This window comes from Oryctolagus cuniculus, chromosome 9, assembly GCF_964237555.1.
Source record: "Oryctolagus cuniculus chromosome 9, mOryCun1.1, whole genome shotgun sequence".
Lineage (NCBI taxonomy): Eukaryota > Metazoa > Chordata > Mammalia > Lagomorpha > Leporidae > Oryctolagus > Oryctolagus cuniculus.
The window spans coordinates 79002147-79024047 of NC_091440.1; the positions used below are offsets into that span (position 1 = coordinate 79002147).

Sequence of the window (21901 nt, forward strand, 5' to 3'; positions counted from 1 at the left end):
AGAGACATCCAAGAAAATTGGAAAAAATATTTGCAAACCACATATCTGACAAAGGATTAATATACTAAGTATATTAACAACTTAAAAGACTCAACAACAACAACAACAACAACAACAAAAAACAACCCAGTTGAGAAATGGGTAAAGGACTTCAATAGACAGTTCTCAAAGAAGAAATATAAATGGCCAACAAATATATGAAAAAAAACGCTCAACATCACTAATCATCAGGGAAATGCAAATCAAAACCTCAATGGGATATCTCACTCCTGTCAGAATGGCTAAAATGCAAAACATAGAAAGTAACAAATGCTGGGGAGGATGTGGAGAAAAGGGAACACTTATACATTGTTGATGGGAATGTAAGTTAGTACAGCCACTGTGGAAAACAGTGCAGGCATTTCTTTAAAAAACAAAAATAGACTTGCCATATGACCCAGCAATCCCAGCATCATCATGTTTATAGCAGCATTGTTCGCAATAGCCAAAATTTGGAACCAACCAAGGTGTCCATCATTAGATAAATGGATAAAGAAAATGTGGTATATATACACAATGGAGTATTATTCAGCCATAAAAAATGAAATTCTACCACTAGCAGCAAAATGGATGTGTGGAGGACATCATGTTGAGTGAAATAAGCCAGACCCAGAAAGACAAGTACTGTATGTTCTCCCTTATACGTGAGCATTAAAATTAAAAAGAAAAAAGAAATGTCTGTGTGTTTCAGTATTTCTACAAATATAGCTTTGTAAAATTTGTTTTATACTTTTGTGATTAAGAATGTTATACTAGGCACCAGCGCTGTGGCATAGAAGGCTAATTCTCCACCTGCAGCACCAGTGTTCCATGTGGGCACCAGTTCGAGTCTTGGCTATTCCTCTTTTGATCCCACTCTCTGCTTATGGCCTGGGAAAGCATCAGCAGATGGCCCTAGTCCTTGGGCCCCTGTATCCACATGGGAGACTGGGAAGAAGCTCCTGGCTCCTATTTTTGGATTGGCACAGCTTTGGCTGTTGTGACCACTTGGGGAGTGAACCAGTGGATTGAAGTCCTCTCTCTCTCTGCCTGTCCTTCTCCCTCTCTGTAACTCTGCCTCTCAAATAAATAAATAAATCTTTAAAAAATAATGTTATATTATAGTTTTAATGAACTGAAATTACTTTGATATTTATTGCATATTATTGACATGGGCATTTTCCATTCAATTATTATTTATTGCTGTTGTCTATATTTCCACTAAACCAGGGTCTTTTTGCTTTTTACTTATTAAACTTCTCATTTGGTGGAATAGTAAGCCTTTTTACTGTAATGGAAATTTAATATATATTACCTCAAAAAATAAAAAAAAAAAGGAGAAGAAAGGAGGGAGGAAAGGACTATCAGTTTGTTCTTAGAAGCACACTGTATATGTTAAAAAACTAATTAAAAATTAAAAATTTTCAGTTCTAATTTTCTTTTTCATTCAGTTTCCTCCCTCCTGTTTTCTTCTACTATATTCCAACTTTTAGCAAGAGTAGCATACAGCCCAGTAACAGAGAAGCAGTACTCAACAGTCAGCACCCATCACAGTTGTTCCAGATAGGCAGTGGGAGAATGGGAGAAAGATTCTGGCTGATTCTTTTAAGGAAACAATGTACACAAAGATTATACATACAACCCATTATTGGAACAAACTAACAGAAATATGGAGAAAGATAGAATAAACAAAAGTCTCCATAGTTCAAAGAATTCCTACATGTGTTGAAAATCGGCTTAGCCAAAAATAGTTTCAAATTTCAAATTATAATGTTCAAAAATGCACAGGTAATAATTTTGGGAATCAAACTTCCAAAAGTCAATATATTTATTGTACATTCATTATAAAGATAATAAAATTAGATGAAAAATACTGAAATATAAATGATAATGCTTATAATTTACTTTATTAATAGTTTTAAATTGGTAGAGATCTTTTGCTAAAAAATTTGGAAGATGACAGTAATATGAATAAGTCAAACCTATGTAAATTTTAATAACTTGCTGCTAAACTATTTATTTTAAATAAAGATCATTTTGTTCTTCATAAAATTTTAACACATTTGATACTTCATTTTAAAGTGAGTTTCAATTGCTTCTCAGCCTTTTGGCTAATATCAAGTTATAAAGTGAGCTTCAATATGACCTTTGAATATTTCTTGACAACACATGAAAAATGATAAGATGTAAAGCAACATTTATATGATTAAGATGCCACAGAGAAAACTATAATTGATATAATCCTTAGTGGACAGAAGAAGAAAATAGCCTTCCCTGTCTCAAAGCCCAACTTCCTAGATGTTAGTATAAATTAAAGAGGAAAACAAATTAAAGAGGAGCAATGGTATACGAATTCAAGATACCTGCAAACTTCATATATTATCAATCATTTACAGTCCTATAGCTCTTCCCAACTTAATTTTCTTGGCTGAACTAGTAGTTCCATTAAGGTCCTAATGATGACCTGCTCTATTGTACCCCTTCTCGAACTATCCTGATTGCCTTTATAGATTTGAGTAAACCCGTGGATGAAATGGATGTGTATATGCATGAGGAAGGTATGTGAGGATATACTCCGTTACTGCTAATAGTTATGTTTCAGTGGAGGTATGGACAAAAGGAAAACAAGAGAAAGAGAAAAAGTTTAATGATAGAAGAAATTTAATGATAAATCAGAGATCAGCTTGGAAACACTTCCTCATCAAGCATCAGACAGCTTAATAAACAGAAGGTTTATCTTTTCTGGTAAAGATGAAATTCAGGGCTTAAGGATGGGCCTTCCACTAAGGTAGCACAAAAAGAGGTAACATGGAAAGCATAGTAATATACTCTTTCTCATCTGACCAAGTAGCTATGAAGTCTACTTTGTAATATACAGGTATTTTTAAATGACAATTAAAATACAAGGTTAACATTGCTCTGTTATATTTTAAAATGACATGTAATTTAAATACTTTTCAAATTTATTCTATTAAAACAGACAAATCTAGATTATTAAACTAAACAAATGTACCAGTAAATAAAGTCAGATTATAATGTCACATAATAAGGATTTTAACAGTATATTATACTATAGATTTGAGGAGGTATCAAATATGGTATACAGAAAAGGAAAATCCTTTACAGTTATAGCTTTTACCAAGTATTCATTAGAATTACCAGAAAAATGTTTTCATAACTTACATAGGTGGAACCCAACCCTAATAAATAAGGAAGGTGAGAATATAAATTTAAATGGTACAAGTTGCTTAGAGAACTTGTTTTGTTAAAATCTGCCTGTTTACAGAAATGGCCACCACTGAAATGCTCAAGTCATGTAACTATACAATGTAACCACTAGATGGAAGCAAAGTACTTACAGTTGGTGATGTAGCAGCAGAGAGCAAAGGTAAAATTCCTCCACAAGCAATGATGATATTGTCCACCATTTGGGAAATTAGGTGAATTGTGTTATGTACAAAAATAATATTTTCATTGCTATTCACAAAATCCATTACTGACTTTGTGGAGTGGCTAAAATAGAAAAACGACACAAATGAACATTTATTTGGCTTCAATAAAGATATAGACACTGCTAGAATAACATTGTCAAAGAAAAAATAATTGTAGAATATTGAAAAGAGCTAACAATTTACAATGCATTTATTAAAAAAGAAAGCAATTTACAGTTGAGATTTCATAGTACAAAAAACTAACATTCATCTCTGCAGAATTCTTTGTATCCAAGTGCATTAACTATTATTGTGATTTGAAAAACTACAGTATGAACTAGATTTTAAGACATATGACTAGGTGAATAAATTTGGCTACAAACATTTATCTTGGCCAAAGGTGGCTGTTTTGTACCAAAAGGCAAAAGAACTAGAGAGTTCACTGAGTTTTACTTGTCGGCAGTTTCAATTTGTTGTATCACCAGTGACCACAGCACCATCTGTGACCAGCCATGTTGAAAATATATACTGCTAGTCACAGAAGTGACATAATAGGGGAGCATAAAGGAATTAATACAAATGAAACACTTATTGAATAAAAAAGGGACAATATCTCAAGGTAGGCCAACAATATGGCTTTCCAATATAAAACATGCAATGTACATCCCCCAAGAAACACACTGCTTTAGTTTGGTGTCACTCAAAAAGTAAACTGCTTTCTAATGGAAAAACATGAAAAAAGATATTACCTCATGATCACAATTAAGTCAGTAACTTACTTTTTCTAGCTGTAAAATACTACCTATTATTTCTTGGATTTCAAAGTGTTTTCTCTTTCAACAAAATTGATCTCTTTAAAAAAATGAAATCACAGATAATTCTCTTCAGGGAATTTCATGAGCATCCGTGAAAACAAACAAAGACAGTGCATTGAAGAAAGGCAGGCTGAGTCTTCCTCACTTGAGGGCTACTAATGGTTACAATTAGTAAATTACATGATTTATCTCCCTACACAGATTTCACTGTTAATAGTAATATACTACATGATATTTTAGTTTTCTTAGTTACTATCCCTAGGTAGTTTAGTATATAACATCAGCAATGAAAATATATGAGCAGTCGAACAATAAACTGATCAAATAAAATCAAAAGTAAAAGCTTTCTGTGGTAGGCTTTACTGACTGCTGTCATGTAGTCATGACATTTTCCCTGCCAACACTTCAGGTTTTGTCCAGCTGGGCTGGGTAAAGGTAAGGTTGGGTTACCTGAGTTAAGGGTTTGTTAACCAGTACTGAAAAACACAGGCCAGTCATTATCTCATTTATATTTGCTGGTTATTGATTTAGAAATTAGTATGTGATTCTACTGGTCCATCAGACATAGAGGAAATTTCTTGTGAGGTTACTTTTAGGGAAAAAACTGTGACAAAATAAAAGAAGGAAAAAGAGGAAAGAAATGAAGGAGAAAACAAAAGAAAGAAGAGTGCCTGCCTTGTAAGCTGGGGAGGATATTGTTGTTGCTGTTCAACTGATGCTGAGAACTAAAGGAGCCACCCTGAATCCTAAAAGCTCTGAGTAGTAGAGAAGCCAATTTGAATCCTGACAATATCATATGAATGCATCTAACTGTGGAACTTGCTGATTGAGGGGTACTTTGTTACAGCCATTATTTCCCTAATTTATATACATGCAGATGTAAATAATGGATTACTTAATTGATAAATTTGTTACATAGTTGTTATTAGAAAGCTAAAATTTAGTAAAAATAACATTTTAATTTATATAAGGTTTTCTTTTAAGTGATATTTTAACTCAGACTTACTGCTGAAATAGTATTAGGTTCCAAAAAGCATGTATTTTTATGGTGGTTTTAAATCCTATCTTACCTCAACGTGTTATAATCTTATTACCAAGAATAAACTTAGTACATCGTATTAGCTTCAACAGGAAATGAGAAAAATGTGGAAATTCCTTTAAACCAAAGATGATTTTGCTGTTGTATCCCTTTTACTTAGAACAGGTAATGCCATATTTAAAATGTTTTCTTTTTAACCAACTTAAGCTAAGTTGTTTAATACCTACCTTAGAATTCTTATGGAATGAATTATATTTCTATTAAAGATTGAAATGTTTAATTATTTTCAATAAATTTATTGAATTACATTCATTGATGTAAATCATTTATGAATCAATTGATGCTAGCAAATAAAAATATTCATTTTCTATAAGAAAATAACTCTTTCTACCTCCTCCAAACATGTACATCTGTTTCTAACGCAAATAGCAAATCAGTGAGAAGCCGCTGGTGCATTGGAGACCATTTAAACTCAGGAATCCGAAACATTGTAGTCCGGGGGCCTGGGCTGAACTGGCGTCTCTGCTCCTCAGTCATTGGCATTCCTCGAAATCCTAAATCAACTCGGAGATCTCGGTCTTGTTGGGTGACAGAGCGACCCTGAACAGCCTAAAGAAAGAACATGTGAACTTTTGTGTAGTACAATGGAAACGTCTTATTTTAAAATGAGGACAGTAAAGTAAGTGATAGGTAAAGCTTTTGCATGTGACTTTAGTATGTCAAATATTTCACATATATTATGCATTTGTGATCCATGTACAGGACAATACTAGCTGAAAAGGTTAGTATTATTGCTTCAACTTTGCTATTGCTGACTGTGCAAGGTTATCAAATACCTAACTAAGGTTAACATCAAAGTTCACATTGAAAATCAGATGCTTTTTACTTTGTTATGTGGTCTTTACATCAGACCACGTTACTTTCTCCTTGAAGTAAAGATATGTAAAGTAAAGTATACTGAATATATGCCACCTATTAATTGTACCTATAAATATAAGATCAGAAGCAACATTATTTGAACATATGTAAGTCAAACTCACAGCACATTTCACTCATAAAACTTCAGCCCCAAGACACAAAATCATTGAATAACTTAAAAACCAAAACAGAAAAATTATGAACTGCAAATGAAAAAGGCAAGCTTAGTGATGATTAGTGATCAATAAACCATTCACTATGTTTTCCCTCATTTTAAACCTGTACCTAATATTGTCATCCCCTACCAACTATCACTGAAGTATAACTGCCACACAAATGGAAATTGGCAGTTAATGGAGAAAACATACTTCTTCCACACACAAGATATATTATTAAAGATTCTTACTGGTGTGGAAAATCACCAGCAAATAATGTTCTAAACCTTACAATACAGCCATAATGTAAACAACGTTCAATTTATCTTCAAAAATATTAAAAGATGTGTGGGAGACCCAGAGAACAAGAATATTCAAATAATAAAATGTATTATAATTTCTCAAATTGCTTACCTAAAAATTTAACCTACTTCAACCTACAAAATAAGGAAGTAATTGTAACTCAAAGCTCAATAATTAAAATCAGTATCAGGAATAATCATTTATTTTAGCCTTACTCTAGTGAAGCCAAAATCACAACGCAACCATTTCCTCATCATAAGGATCATAAGGCCCAAGAGTCTTCAATTTTTTTTCAAAATAAATTCATATCTATATTGTTGTAAAGATAATTTTCACTGCTAATAATTCCAAATTTTCTCAGGCATATTACCTACCTCACAGAGTTCTTGTGAGGATTAAATCTGAAAATACATAGCACAGTGCCTGGAACATAGTAGGCACTTGATAAATAACAGTTCCCTTTTCCCTTCCCCTTCATTTATCAATTCAATCTGGGCTCCAAGTGCTCTTTTCTATAATCCACAGAACAGGGTTGGGCCTGAAGCTTAAAAGGTTAAAATTAATCAAGCATTCAGAATTAAGATCTAGAGTATAAAATGTGTAAATGTAGCCAGAGTTATAAAATGCTGGAAGTAGGAGAGACTTTGAAGTCATAATACAACCTCTTAAACTATATAGGCTCTTAGGTCCACAGGAGTTGAGCACAGTAACACAGAATATGGCAGAGCTGGAAACACAATTCAGATACATAAAATTTCTTATGTCTGAGTATACCACCACACTATTTTATTCTATAAATTATTATTATACCATAACTGAATACAAACATGATGCAATTGATAAGAAATCATCCCGCATGGCTACTGACAACTCCATGTCTATTCCATGCACTTTTGTTTCTTCATTTATTTCTAGAATTTATACAAGACAACTTACTTGTGTAGTTGTAGTGGTCTGGATTTTTCGGATTTCCTTTCCTGATTCTTTGCCATCATCAGATCTCTCAGTATCTGAAATTATACTTCCTGCATCAATATTTGGTACAATTTTGCTACCAGAAGACTCAGTTTCCAGAGTTGTAGCAGTCATTTCAGCATATTCTAATCCCTTAGTTGATGATGCTAAGTCTCTTTCAGAAATATTGCTCATTCCATCTGAAGTTGTATGAATTTTGAACTCTTTTTCTTCTATTATACTTGATGTACAAGTCAGATCTACAGTACCAGTCATGTGAGCAAGCAATCCAAGATCATCACTGACACCAAGATGTACTTGTGTGTCCTGAATATTTGGAATAATATGATTGCTAGAAAGTTCAGGAAGCAGTTTATCTTCCTGTTTGGGTATTTTATCAAAGAGAAATGATGTACTGCTATTAGGAAGTTCTTCTTTCTCATCTGCTAATGTGATCAATGGACCATTATCCTTTTCTTCATTTTTTTTAATGAGACCAACACTTCCATGTACATTGTTCTGGAGTTTTTCAACAGCTGCACTATATACATTATCCAATAAAGATTCTACTTCCACAAGGGCACCATTCTCTCCACTTACTAAAGTTTCTGGGGATAAATCCATATCATCAAGTTTTACTTCTGTTGCTTCCACTTTTTCTGCTTTAATGTCAACTAAAAGATCATGTACTTCCACGTGAACACCACTTCCTGGTCTATCTGAATTTCCAAGAATATCATCTGACACTTTTGTTGACATGAGTAAATCTCGAGTATCTGAGCTGACAGGGTAATCTGTCTCACTCTCAGGGCTCTGGCTTTGTGAAAGATCTTCTATCTCTCGAATTTCCATTCCACCTTTTGCTCCTGTAGTCTGTGATGAAAGACCAGAGATAGTGCTCACATTGCCTTTCTTTCCCTTTTTAATGTTTTCTTCCTCTTGTCTTTGATATTCTTCATACATTTTGGCTAGATATTCCTTATGTGCTTCATAAGTGACCTTAGGAATAAGTAAAGAAGATACTAAGGCATTGTGTATACATCAGAAGGAAAACAAAATCGCTACAAAGATAAATATGGTAATAATAGCACAAAATGCCAGGTATTGTAAGATTTCAAACTTAGTGCATGCTAATCACAAAACAAGTGCTTATTTCCATTAACTAATAGGGTTAAATATTTCAATGTTAACCTAACCTAATATGCCAGCTAAGTCTGACACATTCACTTGAGTTAAAATAAAGAATTGGGAGCTAATCATACACAGTGCCCAAAGAATTAATGCTATGTCAGTTTTCACATCTATTGCTCACATGAGCTCCTATCACAACTCACATTAATAAGATTCATAAACTCTATAAATATATACACTTGTAAGTTATCAAAATATCACAGTTTTATCCTTATATAGGCTACTTTTAATTTTTATATTTTTATAGGTTATTTTATATGGGATTGTTTAGGCACAATCAGGATATATTTTTTAGAACAAGTACCTCCAGTGTCTTTCCTTGCTGTTTTCAAATGTGTTAAAGCAGTGATAAATGTGAGTTTTCACCTCATCACAAAATGTAAATTTGTAACAGAAATTAAAGCTTTCCCAAAATTCTTTTTTTAAAGAATCCTACATATTTACTTCAAAAATCTTTCCTGGTAGGCATAGGAGATACTGACTTATATTTAAATGATAGGCTACCAGAAGTTTAGATTGACCTTCCTCTGGAGATTACCAGGATACATATGTCCTTGGCTTTACAAGAAAAGAAAACAAATCCCAAAAGTGGGGATTAGCAACCTATAGCCCTTGGGCCAAATCTACTTATCATCTGAATTGGTAAACAAAATTTTATTAGAACATAACTATGTTCATCCATTTTCAAATTTCTTACAGCTGCTTTTCTATTACATGGCAGAGTTGGGTGGTTGTTCCAGAAGACGTATGTCCACAAAAAACTAAAATACTTACTAACTATGCTTTTAGAGTGTTTTTTCTAATTGTTCAAAAGAACTATATGAATTTCCTAAATCACAAAACTCAGTGGTGGCACAGACTGAATTGAAGTGAAATTTCTGACATCCATGCTTTTTCTAAGAAACTACATGATATAACTTTAAAATTCCTGAATCTAGTGTGTATATAAATGTATCCATTAATTACTATTGCAGTTTATCAAATATCAAATATTACTTAAAATATAGATTCTCTATGACCTTGTCTAAATAAGATCAGAGTTGGCGAACTCAAGAGGCTTCCATAGCCTTGGCAATTCACGACAAGAGCCTTGGGTGATTAATGACGCCATAAATAAGAGTGTCAATTGTTAAATCAACAACAGCAGTCACTGTGCACTTACTCCCCAAGTAGGATCTCTGCCTTAATGTGTTGTACTATGTAAATTAACAGTATAACTAGTACTCAAACAGTACTTCATACTTTGCGTTTCTGTGTGGGTGCAAACTGTTGAAATCTTTACTTAGTATATACTAAATTGATCTTCTGTATATAAAGATAACTGAAAATGAATCTTGATGTGAAAGGGATGGGAGAGGGAGTGGGAGATGGGATGATTGCAGGAAGGAGGGAGGTTATGGGGAGGAAAAAGCCGCTATAATCGAAAAGCGGTACTTTGGAAATTTATATTTATTAAATAAAAGTTAAAAATAAGATAAAATATAGATTCTCAAGACTAAAAACATTAAAAAGGCAATATAATTATAATTAAACAAGTATTTATAACTCATAAATGAAAAAAAATCTTGACTACTTTATAAGTGCCTTAAAAAGTGATTTTCACAGGCTATTTCAAGAAAAATTTTTAAAGAACTAAGTAAGTATGTTTTAGTTTAAAAGGCACGCAAATCCTCAGATCTGCTATAAATAGACACCGCACTTTAAGGTCTAAAATTCTTAATTTAATGTTTGAAATAAATGATCTGTAAGATACATTCAGGCTATAATAGTCTGAACAGCAAGGGAGGAGAAAACAGAAAACTGGGACGAAGGAACCTGCCATAATCTAAGATACCCACAAGGTGGCACCAGATGAGTATTATAGTCATTTAACTGTCTGGTGAACCCCTACTGATATAAAATATTAATTGCTTGTTACCTTAGAATGGGCGATTGAGAGTGTATCCACCCAGACTCTCCAGCCTCCCCACTCATATTTTATTGCATGATACAAAAGAATCCGGAAGATATTATAGACCATCTCTGTTATTTTCTGCTCCTCAGAATTTTTAGGATTAATGTAGCCAAGAGAAAACATCCAGTCCTGCCACACTGAACACTGCAATAAACATCTAGAGAGGAAAAACATCTCATTAAAAATACAAACAAGAATTCATCATTTTGTTATTTGGATAAAACAGTAAAAATATGCAATGACCTAGTTAAAACAAGGTGCACAGTCATTCTGCACATTCAGTATTCTATATCTGGAATGACCTTCCTCCATTGCTCAACCTGGAGAAACTCTAATTATCATTCAAATCACTTCCTTACTCTCCTCCATCAGATTTAGTTACTGTTTCCCCACATTCTCATCACCTTTAGCACTCACAATTCACTTAATACATTACAAATTAAGCACTGCTTTATGGTTGTCTTTCCCACTAGATTGAGTTCATGGCCTCACTCAGGCTGTAGCCCACAACCTAGCTAACCAGCTTAAAATGCATGACAATTCAGTCATCAGACAAACAGTGGAAAAGCCTAGGAAAATATAGGTAAATCCAATCCAATTACAATTAAAAGTGTTATTGATGATAGGTGTCACCAAAAGGAATAGAGCCTTTGATTTAGGGTCTGTGGATACATATATTCATATATACAATTTAAATATAGTTATATTTAATATATAGTATAATTAAATATAATTAAATAAGAACAAAAAGAAAATAAAAGTATACTGCATACAAACTGTATCAAAGAAACACACATCTTTTCTAATGACTAACATTATTAAGCAATATGGAAAAATTTTGAAATATTTTTATTTAGAAGTTTTAAATTAAGGACAGAGAAAAGATTAGATATGGAATAAAGTTTTGTTGTCGTACTCCAAGTGCTTACCTTCTATTTTCACGACTGTTACTGAAAAGTTTTATCATGTCAGATAAAAATAAACGACGAACTTCCATCAGTTCTGCACTTGGTGTAGAATTCTTTAGCAAAGTTGCCACCACCTTAAGAATCACTGAAGCAAAAAATCAAAAAGTGTATCAAATGATCAACTCTGAAAATATTTATTAATTTTCAACTAAGTAATTAGTACTGTAATAGGGAAGTTATAATTACCATGAACTAGTTAAACATCATAAAATGTTTTAAGCAATTAGGAAAAATTTTGATTTAGGCTCACATATTGCCAGGCAACTACCAAATGACAATAAAGAACCGCCACTTGCTCACTTGGATTCTGAATTTTCACTGTAGAATCTGGCTCTGGATGTGGTTTGTGAACAACTTGAGTACATACTTGCTCTGTCAAAATCTGAAAGATGAAGAATTTGAAATAAATTTAGAAAATAATTGAAAAATATATACAAAAAAAGCAGCCCTAGAACATATCAAATTGTTTCAAATTGAATAAAAAACTCTTACAAGGGATCTTTCTAGTGAATTCCACAAGAGCCCAGAGAAATTGGGTAACAAAGAAGAAATTCTAAATAACCAAAGACAAACTTAAGAGAAAATGAAGTCATACTCTTCCATGATGGACATTAGTTAAAACTTTCTCCACCAAAAGAGAAATAATCACATTGCACAGCTAAAATAACTTACTTCAGCACCACTAGTTTTCATTGTGTTGTTTTTTTAAGTCCCTATTTTATCTGAAAATGAGGGTAATAATTGCCTTGCCTGTCTAAGAAAGCTTCTGGTGATTAAATAAAGCTCTATATGATAAAAAGCTTTAAAACATATTCACGTACAAGGGTTTTTTGATTACAAAAATATATTTAGAAACATAATTCAACATGTACTTATTAAGAACATTACATGCCCACACTGAAAAATTTTTGAACTGAAATGTGAAATACAGTTACTAAGGGGAACTATATATCTAGTATCAATTCACTAAATTAATGTTCCAGAGACAGGCATAAATGCATACCCCTATTAAGTAATAAAACATAGTAGACTGTTAGTATGAACCTTTATGAATAAAAAAAATAGGGAGGGGAAAATGAAATGTGAATAAGGAGATACGAATGCAGATATAAACATCTCAATGAAAAGACAGGACCCAAGACAGGCCCTGAGGATCTGACGGGATCTGGTATCAAAGAAAAGGGATGGCATTGTGGCATAGCAGGTTAAGCTGCAGCCTGCAATGCCAGCATCTCATATGAGTACCAATTCGAGTCTCAGCTGCCCCACTTTCAATCCAGCTCCCTGCTAATGCTCCTGGGAAAGCAGTGGAAGATGGTCCAAGTATTTGGGTGCCCACCATCCACGTGGGAGTCCCAAAAGGAGTTCCAGCCTCCTCACTTTACCCTGGCTCCAACCATGGCCATTATGGTCATTTGGGGAGTCAATCAGTGGATGGAAGATCTTGCTCTATCTTCTTCCTTTCTTTCTCTCTGTAACTGATTTCAAATAAATAGAAAAATCTTCAAAAAGACAGAAACAGAAATGTGCAGGAAATAATCCTGTACTAAAAGTAATCCCCAACCAGAACAAAGTACTACAAAGGTTCAGAGCCAGATACAGCCACAAAATCCTATGGCCACAAAATCCAATGTACTCTAGCCACAATTTGATTGTTAAACAGCTACGTATAACTAGTAGCTATCATATTGGATATGGAATGGAAACATCAATGAATTATAAGCACAAAGATAACTACAATTATACTATTTATAGACACAGATCAGAGTGCAACATTATATATTTAAATTTTATAAGTGGAATTATTTTGTAAGCAATGTGTTAAAGCAAAATTATAGGCCTAAACAGAGGCTACCTGCAGCTTCTTTTATAACCAACTCTTTCTTTGGTCTCATTACGAACTGGTCGTCTTGTAATAGTAGGCTCAACTTTTTGAGACAGGATTTATGGCAAACTATTGACCCCGTTGTTTCATTCAAGTGCCACTGTAGGTATTCAAGTTAGAGAATCTTTATAGGTTTAGACAGCTTATCTAACTTTTTGACTCTGAGCTTCTTTATAAAAATAGTTTGCATAAGATGATATCTAACATATTACCCCCTTCTTTCTATAATTTTGCAAAGAGTTTTACTATGAAGTATTTCATTTTAAAGTTGGCCAAGTCCTTGCATTATCACCTGTGCTCAGAAATTAATAACCCTTAGAAAAAGCTAAAATACTTTTCAAAATAAATATACATGCTTTCCTTTATTGTATTTATTTAAAGATTTATTTATTTATATGAAATTCAAAAAGAGAGAGAGGGAGAGAAAGGGAGAGAGTGGGAGAGAGAGGAGAAAGAGGGAAAGAGGGAGAGAGGGAGAGAGAGAACGAGAGAAAGAGAGAGAGAAAGATCTTCCATCTACTGGTATACTCCCTAAATGGCCCAAAACGGCTGGGCTGGGCCAGGCCAAAGCCAGGAGACTTTAACTGCATCTGGGTCACCTACGTGGGGTGCAGGGGCCCAATTTCTTCGGCCATCATCTGTTGTTTCCCTTGGCACATTAGCAGAGATCTGGATCAGCAGTGGAACACCTGGGACTTGAACCAGCACTCATAAGGGATACCAGATTTGCAAGCAGCAGTTTCACCTGCTGCACCATAATACTGGCCCTCCATATTTTTCCTTCAAATAGCCGATTATTTCTATAAGCAATTGAGCTCTTCGTCTTAGTATGTAAAGAGTAATAGTAAACCTACATCTATAAAGCAAAAACACTGTGGAGACCCATAACTATATTAAATATAAACATTTAGTTGTTTATGTTCAGAAAACATATACTAAAATATAACAAATATTTTGGGGTTAAGTTAATTTCCCTAAACTAAAAAAAGAAATTGAAGATATAAAAAATTTCAATGTGGATATCAACCAACTGATTATTTTTTAAATTTATTTTCATCTACTTGAAAGGCAGTGACACAGACATTTCTTCTACCCAGTGGTTAACTCTCTAATTGCCCACAAGAGCCAGGGCTGAGCCAGGCCAAAGTTAGGAGCTAGAAACTCCAACAAATTGTCCCAGGTAGCAGGTAGCAGGTAGCAGGGACCCAAGCACTTTAGCTTCATCGGTTGCCTCCCAGGATGCATTAGTAAGAAGTTAGACTGGAACTGGAGGAACCAGGACATAAACCAGCATTCCTATATAGGATGTGGCTGTCACAAGCAGTGGCTTGATCTGATGCGCCACTATCTCTGAGCCAATCAACAGATTCTGAGAGTGCAGGACCTGGTTGATGCTCAGAAGATGAACTGAACCCAAACTGCAAGTCTTGATACTGTTTTCCTTCTTTAAATTTTACAACTATGTGAATTAAAATTTAGGTTGATACTGAAGAGTTTTAATTTTTTGAAACCAGTTTCCACTCATCAAAATAATATGAATTCCAACTTTTGGTGATATAGAAATAGTAACACATTGTCCTGTCATTCTGGAAATACAGTTTGGTTTGTTATTACTATTAAAGCTTATGTTGAAGTCCCTTTCTACTATTTAATGGGATCAATAGTGCTAATCATTCATTTATTTTCTTTCTTTTGTCATTTTTCTTTTATTGACTTCTGGTATAAACACACTATGTCTTCTTTTTTAGAAACTGAATGCATTGTAAACTCAGAGAACTTTACAAATTATTTCAATTAACCATGATTATTATTCTGTTTTATGGACATATATCAGAGCTAACACTGTGACACAGTAAGTGAAGCTGCTATGACACCCGCTTCCTTACTGGAGTACTGATTAGAGTCCTAGATGCTCTGTTCCGAATCTAGCTCCCCACTGGAAAATGGCAAAAGATGGCACAGGTAACTGGGCCCCTGCCATCCATTTGGAAGACCCACATGGAATTCCTGGCTTACTCACTTGCGCTCTCTCCCCTCAACCCCTTTCTGCCTTTTAAATCAACAAATCTAAAAGATTTAATCAAAAAAGGAAAAGATTTTGCATTATTACCAAACTAATCGGCATAGCCCTGTAAATTGGACCTTCCTCACTGAAGAATGGCTGCAGTATAAAACACCAGGTTTCAGAAGATCCAAACCCATCCTGACATTCCTCAGGCAGTCACTTTTCCTTACACAGTCAATAATGACTTGCTTTGTGTAGTGTAGAATATAATTAGAGAACAAAATCTGCCTGCTATGAGTCTACAGGAGCACAGGTGGGAGGTAAAATGCTGCTGAGCTGCTTGTTGTTTTTTCAGAAATACGCACACTCACCCACACACATGACATTTCTTATTCTATGTTTGATTTACACAGTTTTGCAAATTCAACATATTATACCATTATGCTGAACTTTTATTTTAATGTAAGGATTCACTGATTAACCAGGCTTTATACTTAATTGTCAATAATAGGCCAAAACAAGCAAAGGGTCATAAAGTTACACAGGCAAAAAAGAAGTTTTAATGTGTATAAGCATCATTGACCAAAGCAATTAGTAAGTAAGAAAACCAAGACGCAAACTGTACAAGTTATTCAATATTAGACACTAGTATTCAGAATCCTAACCTGATATTATGTAAACTTTCAATTCAAGAGATCTATAGTACTGTAAACTGAATTTAATGTCAGGTATTGGAAATTTTAAATTATCTCCATGTATTAGAGAACCTGCTCATTTTATGTCCATTTATTTATGGAATTACATGGTGAAAATGATTTAACTTGTGAGCCTCTGTTTTAAAAGACAATTTAAAAACCCAGTATTATAGGATGGATGTAAAATATCAGATAATGGATGTAAAGCATTTATCCAGGTGGCTGTCAGGTGAAGTGTCCAATAAAGAGTAGTTATTATTAGGGAAATGAACATACCAAAGAGGAAAAGCAATGAGCCCATCACACTCTGCGTGGAGAAGACCATTCTATTACGAGTAAGCCTTCTCCAAAATGTGTGGTCCAGAAGTATTGTAGATTACAAAGTTTCCAGAAGCTGAAATTTATTTGCATAAACCGAGTATCCCTAATAAAAAAATTAAAAATCTGAAATGCTCCAAAATCCAAAACCCTTTGGGCATCACGTGTCATTCAAAAAGTTTTGGATTTTAGAGCATTTTTGGTCTTACATTTTCAGATTAGTGGTGCTCAATCTTATTCCATATTCAGTTCTGAATGCCAAATACTGGAGCAATATGTAAAACTGTTATAATTCAAAGGGTATTGTTCTGGAGAGTACAGTCGATAAATAATATGGCTTTTATCTCCAAGTACGGATAAAAGAACAGCTACTCTTAGATTTACAGGAGAGAGTTCTAAAAGATAGAAAAAATGAAGATAGATAGATAAAGGTAACATTATAGAGCAGGGTCCTGAAAACTATAGCCTATTGGCCACATCTGGCCTATCACCTGTTTTTGTAATACAATTTTATGGGGACACTGTGCATTAGGTCTATGGATGCTTCTGTGTTACAACTGTGTACCGTATAGCCCACAAAGCTTAAAATATTTTGTCACTTTACCAGAACAGTTTGCCCTCCCAGTTTTAGATTAATTATTTTATAATAAAAATATTTGTAAAAATTAAGTGGGAAAAGGAGGACACAAACCTATATATAGGATATCTTTATTAGAAAAGTGTTTATTTTCACCTATTTGAAAGGGAGAGTAACATTGATAGTGAGAGTGAGAGTGAGATATCTTCCATTTGCTGTTTCACTCCACAAATGCTGACAATAGATAGCGCTGTGCCAGGCTGAAGCCAGAAGCCCAAAATTCTATATGGGTCTCCCAGGTAGGAGCAGGAACCTGGGTACTAGAACCTTTATCTCCTGACTCCCAAAAACATTAGCAGGAAGCTTGATCAGAAGCAGAGTAGCCAGGGCCTTGAATGAGGTTCTCCTATATAAAATGTGAGTCCTGTTAATAAGCGATTCTACAGGTACGTTTTACTTGATGCTGTTTTATATTCCATAAATTTCTGTAATGGATGTGTGTTCTGATTCAAATAATATGTTGTTAAATAAAAAACACATAGGAGAGTTACATTTCTTTGTGTTATGGTACAGCAGGGATCAGCAGTATTTTGTTGAAAATGTCTGCTAAGTATTTCAGGATTTGGGGGATTAAACAGTCTGTTATAACTACTCAACTCTATTGCTGTAAAGTCACCCCAAAAATATAATTAAGTGTACAAGAATGGCTAGCCTTCTTCCAATTCAACTTTACTTGTGGATATGAAATTTAAATTTCATATAATTTAACACGTTTCAAAATATTTTCTCATCAATTAATGTTTACAGGAGGTATACAAACTGGAACTGAACTGAGTCTGATCTGTGGCTTAGACAAAAACTTGTAGTATTAGAGAATTTTGAATTTTTCCCATATTTACAAAATTACATTAGAATTCTATTCAGAATATCAATCTGCCTTCCTCAATGTCTTTCATTTAATTTTCTGTGCTAATATGAGGAAATCTGCAATGATGAAACTATGTTTTATATTTTTTGACCGCTACTTTTCTAAGTTAGGAATATTATAATATGTTTTTGGCAATTTCAATGACTATTCTTTTGTTGTTCTTGTTTATTTATTTGAAAGTCAGAGTTATAGAGAGAGGGGGGAAGAGATCTCCATCTGCTGCTTAACTTCCCAAATACCTGCAATGGCCAGGGCTGGGTCAGGCCAAAGCCAGGAGCCAGGAGCTTCTTCCAGGTCTCCTATGTGAGCAGCAGGGGGCCAAGAACTTGAACCATCTTTCATTGCTTTTCTCAGACCATTAGCAGGGAGCTGCATTGCACTTGAAACAGCTAGGACATGAACCAGTGCCCATATGGGCTGCTGGCACTGAGGGTGATAGCTTAACCTGCTATACTGCAACATCAGCCCCTCAATGAGCATTCTTTGAACACAATGATAATGTGCTTCAATTAACAGAAACATTGCCATATCTTCTAAATATTTAACAAAATAATCCACAGTCTCCTCTGTTTTAAAAATTGAGATTTTAAATCTATCTTTCTTTTCTTGTTCTGACATGATAGGCAAGTACAGGTATTTAAAAAAAAAAGGGTTGACAATATATGTGGTACATAGACCAATGCTGAGTTAAGCATTGCTGTGGTTCCTTGTGAGCTAAGTGGCAGTGCAGAGTGATGTGAGCATGCAAACATTCTGTGTTAACTGTAGTTGTAGTGCAAAAGCAGTCTTAAGCAATCCATAAACAAATGAGTGTGGTTGTATTCCAACAAAACTACTTATGGACATTAACATTTGAATTTCACCTAACTCTTACCTATCATGTATTATTTTTCCTATTTTTTAATCATTCAAGAATACAAAACAGTCCTTAACTTGCACACAAGCCACATAAAAACAGACACTGCTAGTTTGCTAATGCTTGCACTAGAGAAAAGAAGTCAGATGACTGAAAACCAGTTTCAGGAAAGTAGAATTAAGGTGAATGTGAATAAACATTCCTAATATTTTACTAGCATTTAAAAATAAAGTAGCCACTTTGTGAGATAGTACATACATTTCACAGGAAATACTGAACCTAAAGTTATATGCCCATCTATCAGAAATAATAAGAAAGAATTTCAAAATTGAAATGATATCTGAAGGTACATCCAGATATCTTTTTTACAAATAACTCTTACCCACATTTTATCACAAAATCAACTGTAGCTTCATGGTGGTAGTTGCGATCTATTAGAAACAGGCAGAGAGCAAGAGCAAGAGGGTGAGGAGGAAAGAACTAACAAATGACACTCTATGGGTGTAGTTGACATGATAAAGACTTTTCAAGGCCAGTCAGACAACTAACACTCAAAGATAAACCAGTGGGCCAACAAAAAAAGACTGGCAAGGGAGCTGGTGCTATAGTAGTTAAAACTGCTGCCTGCAGTATTTGCATCCCATATGGGTGCCAGTTAGAGTCCCTGCTACTCCACTTCTGATCCAGCTCTCTGCTATGAACTGGGAAAGCAGCAGAAGATGGCCCAAGTGCTTGCACCCCTGCACCTGTGAGGGATACCCAGAAGACGCTCTTGGTGCCTGGCTTAGGATTAGCCTAGCTCCTGCTGTTGTGGCCATTTGGGGAGTGAACTAGCAGATGGAAGACCCCTCTCTCTCTCTGCCTTTGCCTCTCTGTAACTCTGCCTTTCAGATAAATAAATAAATCTTAAAAAAATAAAAAGACTGGCAAATAATTTTATAGATATGTTTCAAAATAAATAAATATCTATGGCATGTATCTTTAAAAATTATTTTGGCTTTATTGGCTCTATTTTATTAGCTTTTTAGATGAACTAATTACTAATCAAAATAACATAGTCTAAGGGTTTCCATTATATATACTTCAAATTTTTGTCATACATAATTTTTACCTCATATAGTGTATTGTATGTTGTAACCGTCACTGTGTTTGTATGCAACATCAGCCGTTCTCCAAGAAGAGTGAAAAGACTATGGGTGTGCATAATTTCAACTTTCCTCCTGAAAAGAAGGGGGGAAAAACAACATAAAACACATTGGGTTCTCTAATCACATGACTTTGGGATAAGACACAATTTATAAGAAAATATTGAATCATGTAGGCAATTATTTTTACAAGCATCTATCTACAAAATTAAGCATTAGTTTATAACATAACTGTCCTTAAAGTTCCATGAAAGTTGTTCAAGCACTTCTCAAAATATCCATAGAAACTAAAAGAAGAAATATATAAATTATATAATATTATATAAAAGCTGAGTTATTACTTTCAAATTTCTAATAAGTATTTAGAATTTTTACTGGGTTACAATTATTATTTTTTTTTTGACAGGCAGAGTGGATAGTGAGAGAGAGAGACAGAGAGAAAGGTCTTCCTTTGCTGTTGGTTCACCCTCAAATGGCCGCCGCGGCTGGCGCGCTGCGGCCGGCGCACAGCGCTGATCCGAAGGCAGGAGCAAGGTGCTTATCCTGGTCTCCCATGGGGTGCAGGGCCCAAACACTTGGGCCATCCTCCAATGCACTCCGGGGCCACAGCAGAGAGCTGGCCTGGAAGAGGGGCAACCGGGACAGAATCTGATGCCCCGACTGGGACTAGAACCCGGTGTGCCGGCGCAGCAAGGTGGAGGATTAGCCTAGTGAGCCGCGGAGCCGCCTGGGTTACAATTATTAACCATAACACAGAGACCACATAATTTTTAATTATGTGCATGTAAATCTATAAAACAGTGTATAATAAACCTTAACATCAAGTATCTAAAATTATGGTTAAAACTTAATAATATAACTTGATATTATGATTACAGAATAAAATAATTCTACACGTCATCATTGCTTGTATTTATGTTTTTCCACAGATTAAAAACAAAACTCAGTACTTTCTAATGACTGTTCCCGTCTCACATCCATCAGTCTGACAGTTAAAAGACCTCTTCAAAGATAGTTCTAGCTTAAAGAATTACTGCACGCTTCTCTTTCTTGTTTCTTGGAATTCATGATATGGATTTCCTTGGCTCCCAACCTCTCAGTATCTCTTGTCTGTCTCTGATTCTCTATTGTTCTGTTTGGCTTTGGCAACTGTGACATAGACTACAGAACCACCAATCTTTTTCTTTTCATCCTGAGTTCACAGCTGTACTACATTTCTAGCCTCTCTTACAGGTAGGTATGGCCATTTAACTTAGTTCTAGCCAAAGAAATGTGAGCAGAAAAGTTGTGTACTGTTTTTAGGGCTGGCCCACAAGAAAAGCACTCATTTACATCTGTGCTCTTTCCCCCAGCCTGCTATACAGCAGCCATATGATGAAGCCCAGGAAGTCACAGATGGAAGAAGTTGCCTGGTTCTCAAATCACTACCTGTAAGAGAATCAAATGCTGGGAAAACCCATTTGGATCTTAAGTGAAATAGAAAGACAGCACTAGTCTGGTAAGTGACTGAAGGTTAATCATTTTATCTGTTGTACCATCTATTGTTATCTCAATTATTATAGAAATCAAAAGTATTTATTTGGGTATCACTCACCTGGAAATCCTCTCTTCTAACATCAGACTCCAAGTTGCAATCCACAACTGAACCCATAGGACATCCAGTCCCCTCATCTAATCCTCCTTAGTCCAGTGAGGAAAGCAGAAAAATTGCCTAAACTGATGAGGATCTTAGGGCATCTGTCTTGT

The 21901-nt window shown here is 34.7% G+C and overlaps 1 protein-coding gene across 10 annotated transcripts in view; it reads right to left on the reverse strand.

Moving 5' to 3' along the window:
* NBEA (neurobeachin) overlaps positions 1 to 21901 on the reverse strand; it is a 726466-nt gene that overhangs the window by 502147 nt on the left and 202418 nt on the right. For all 10 annotated transcript variants that reach the window (XM_070049020.1, XM_070049018.1, XM_051831739.2 and 7 more), the window contains 7 exons: positions 20122 to 20230; positions 12047 to 12128; positions 11708 to 11831; positions 10743 to 10935; positions 7616 to 8632; positions 5695 to 5912; positions 3378 to 3531 (listed from right to left, as the gene is read on the reverse strand). In XM_070049020.1, the coding sequence (XP_069905121.1) occupies positions 3378 to 3531; positions 5695 to 5912; positions 7616 to 8632; positions 10743 to 10935; positions 11708 to 11831; positions 12047 to 12128; positions 20122 to 20230 (1897 nt within the window). The remainder of the gene's footprint in view (positions 1 to 3377; positions 3532 to 5694; positions 5913 to 7615; positions 8633 to 10742; positions 10936 to 11707; positions 11832 to 12046; positions 12129 to 20121; positions 20231 to 21901) is intronic.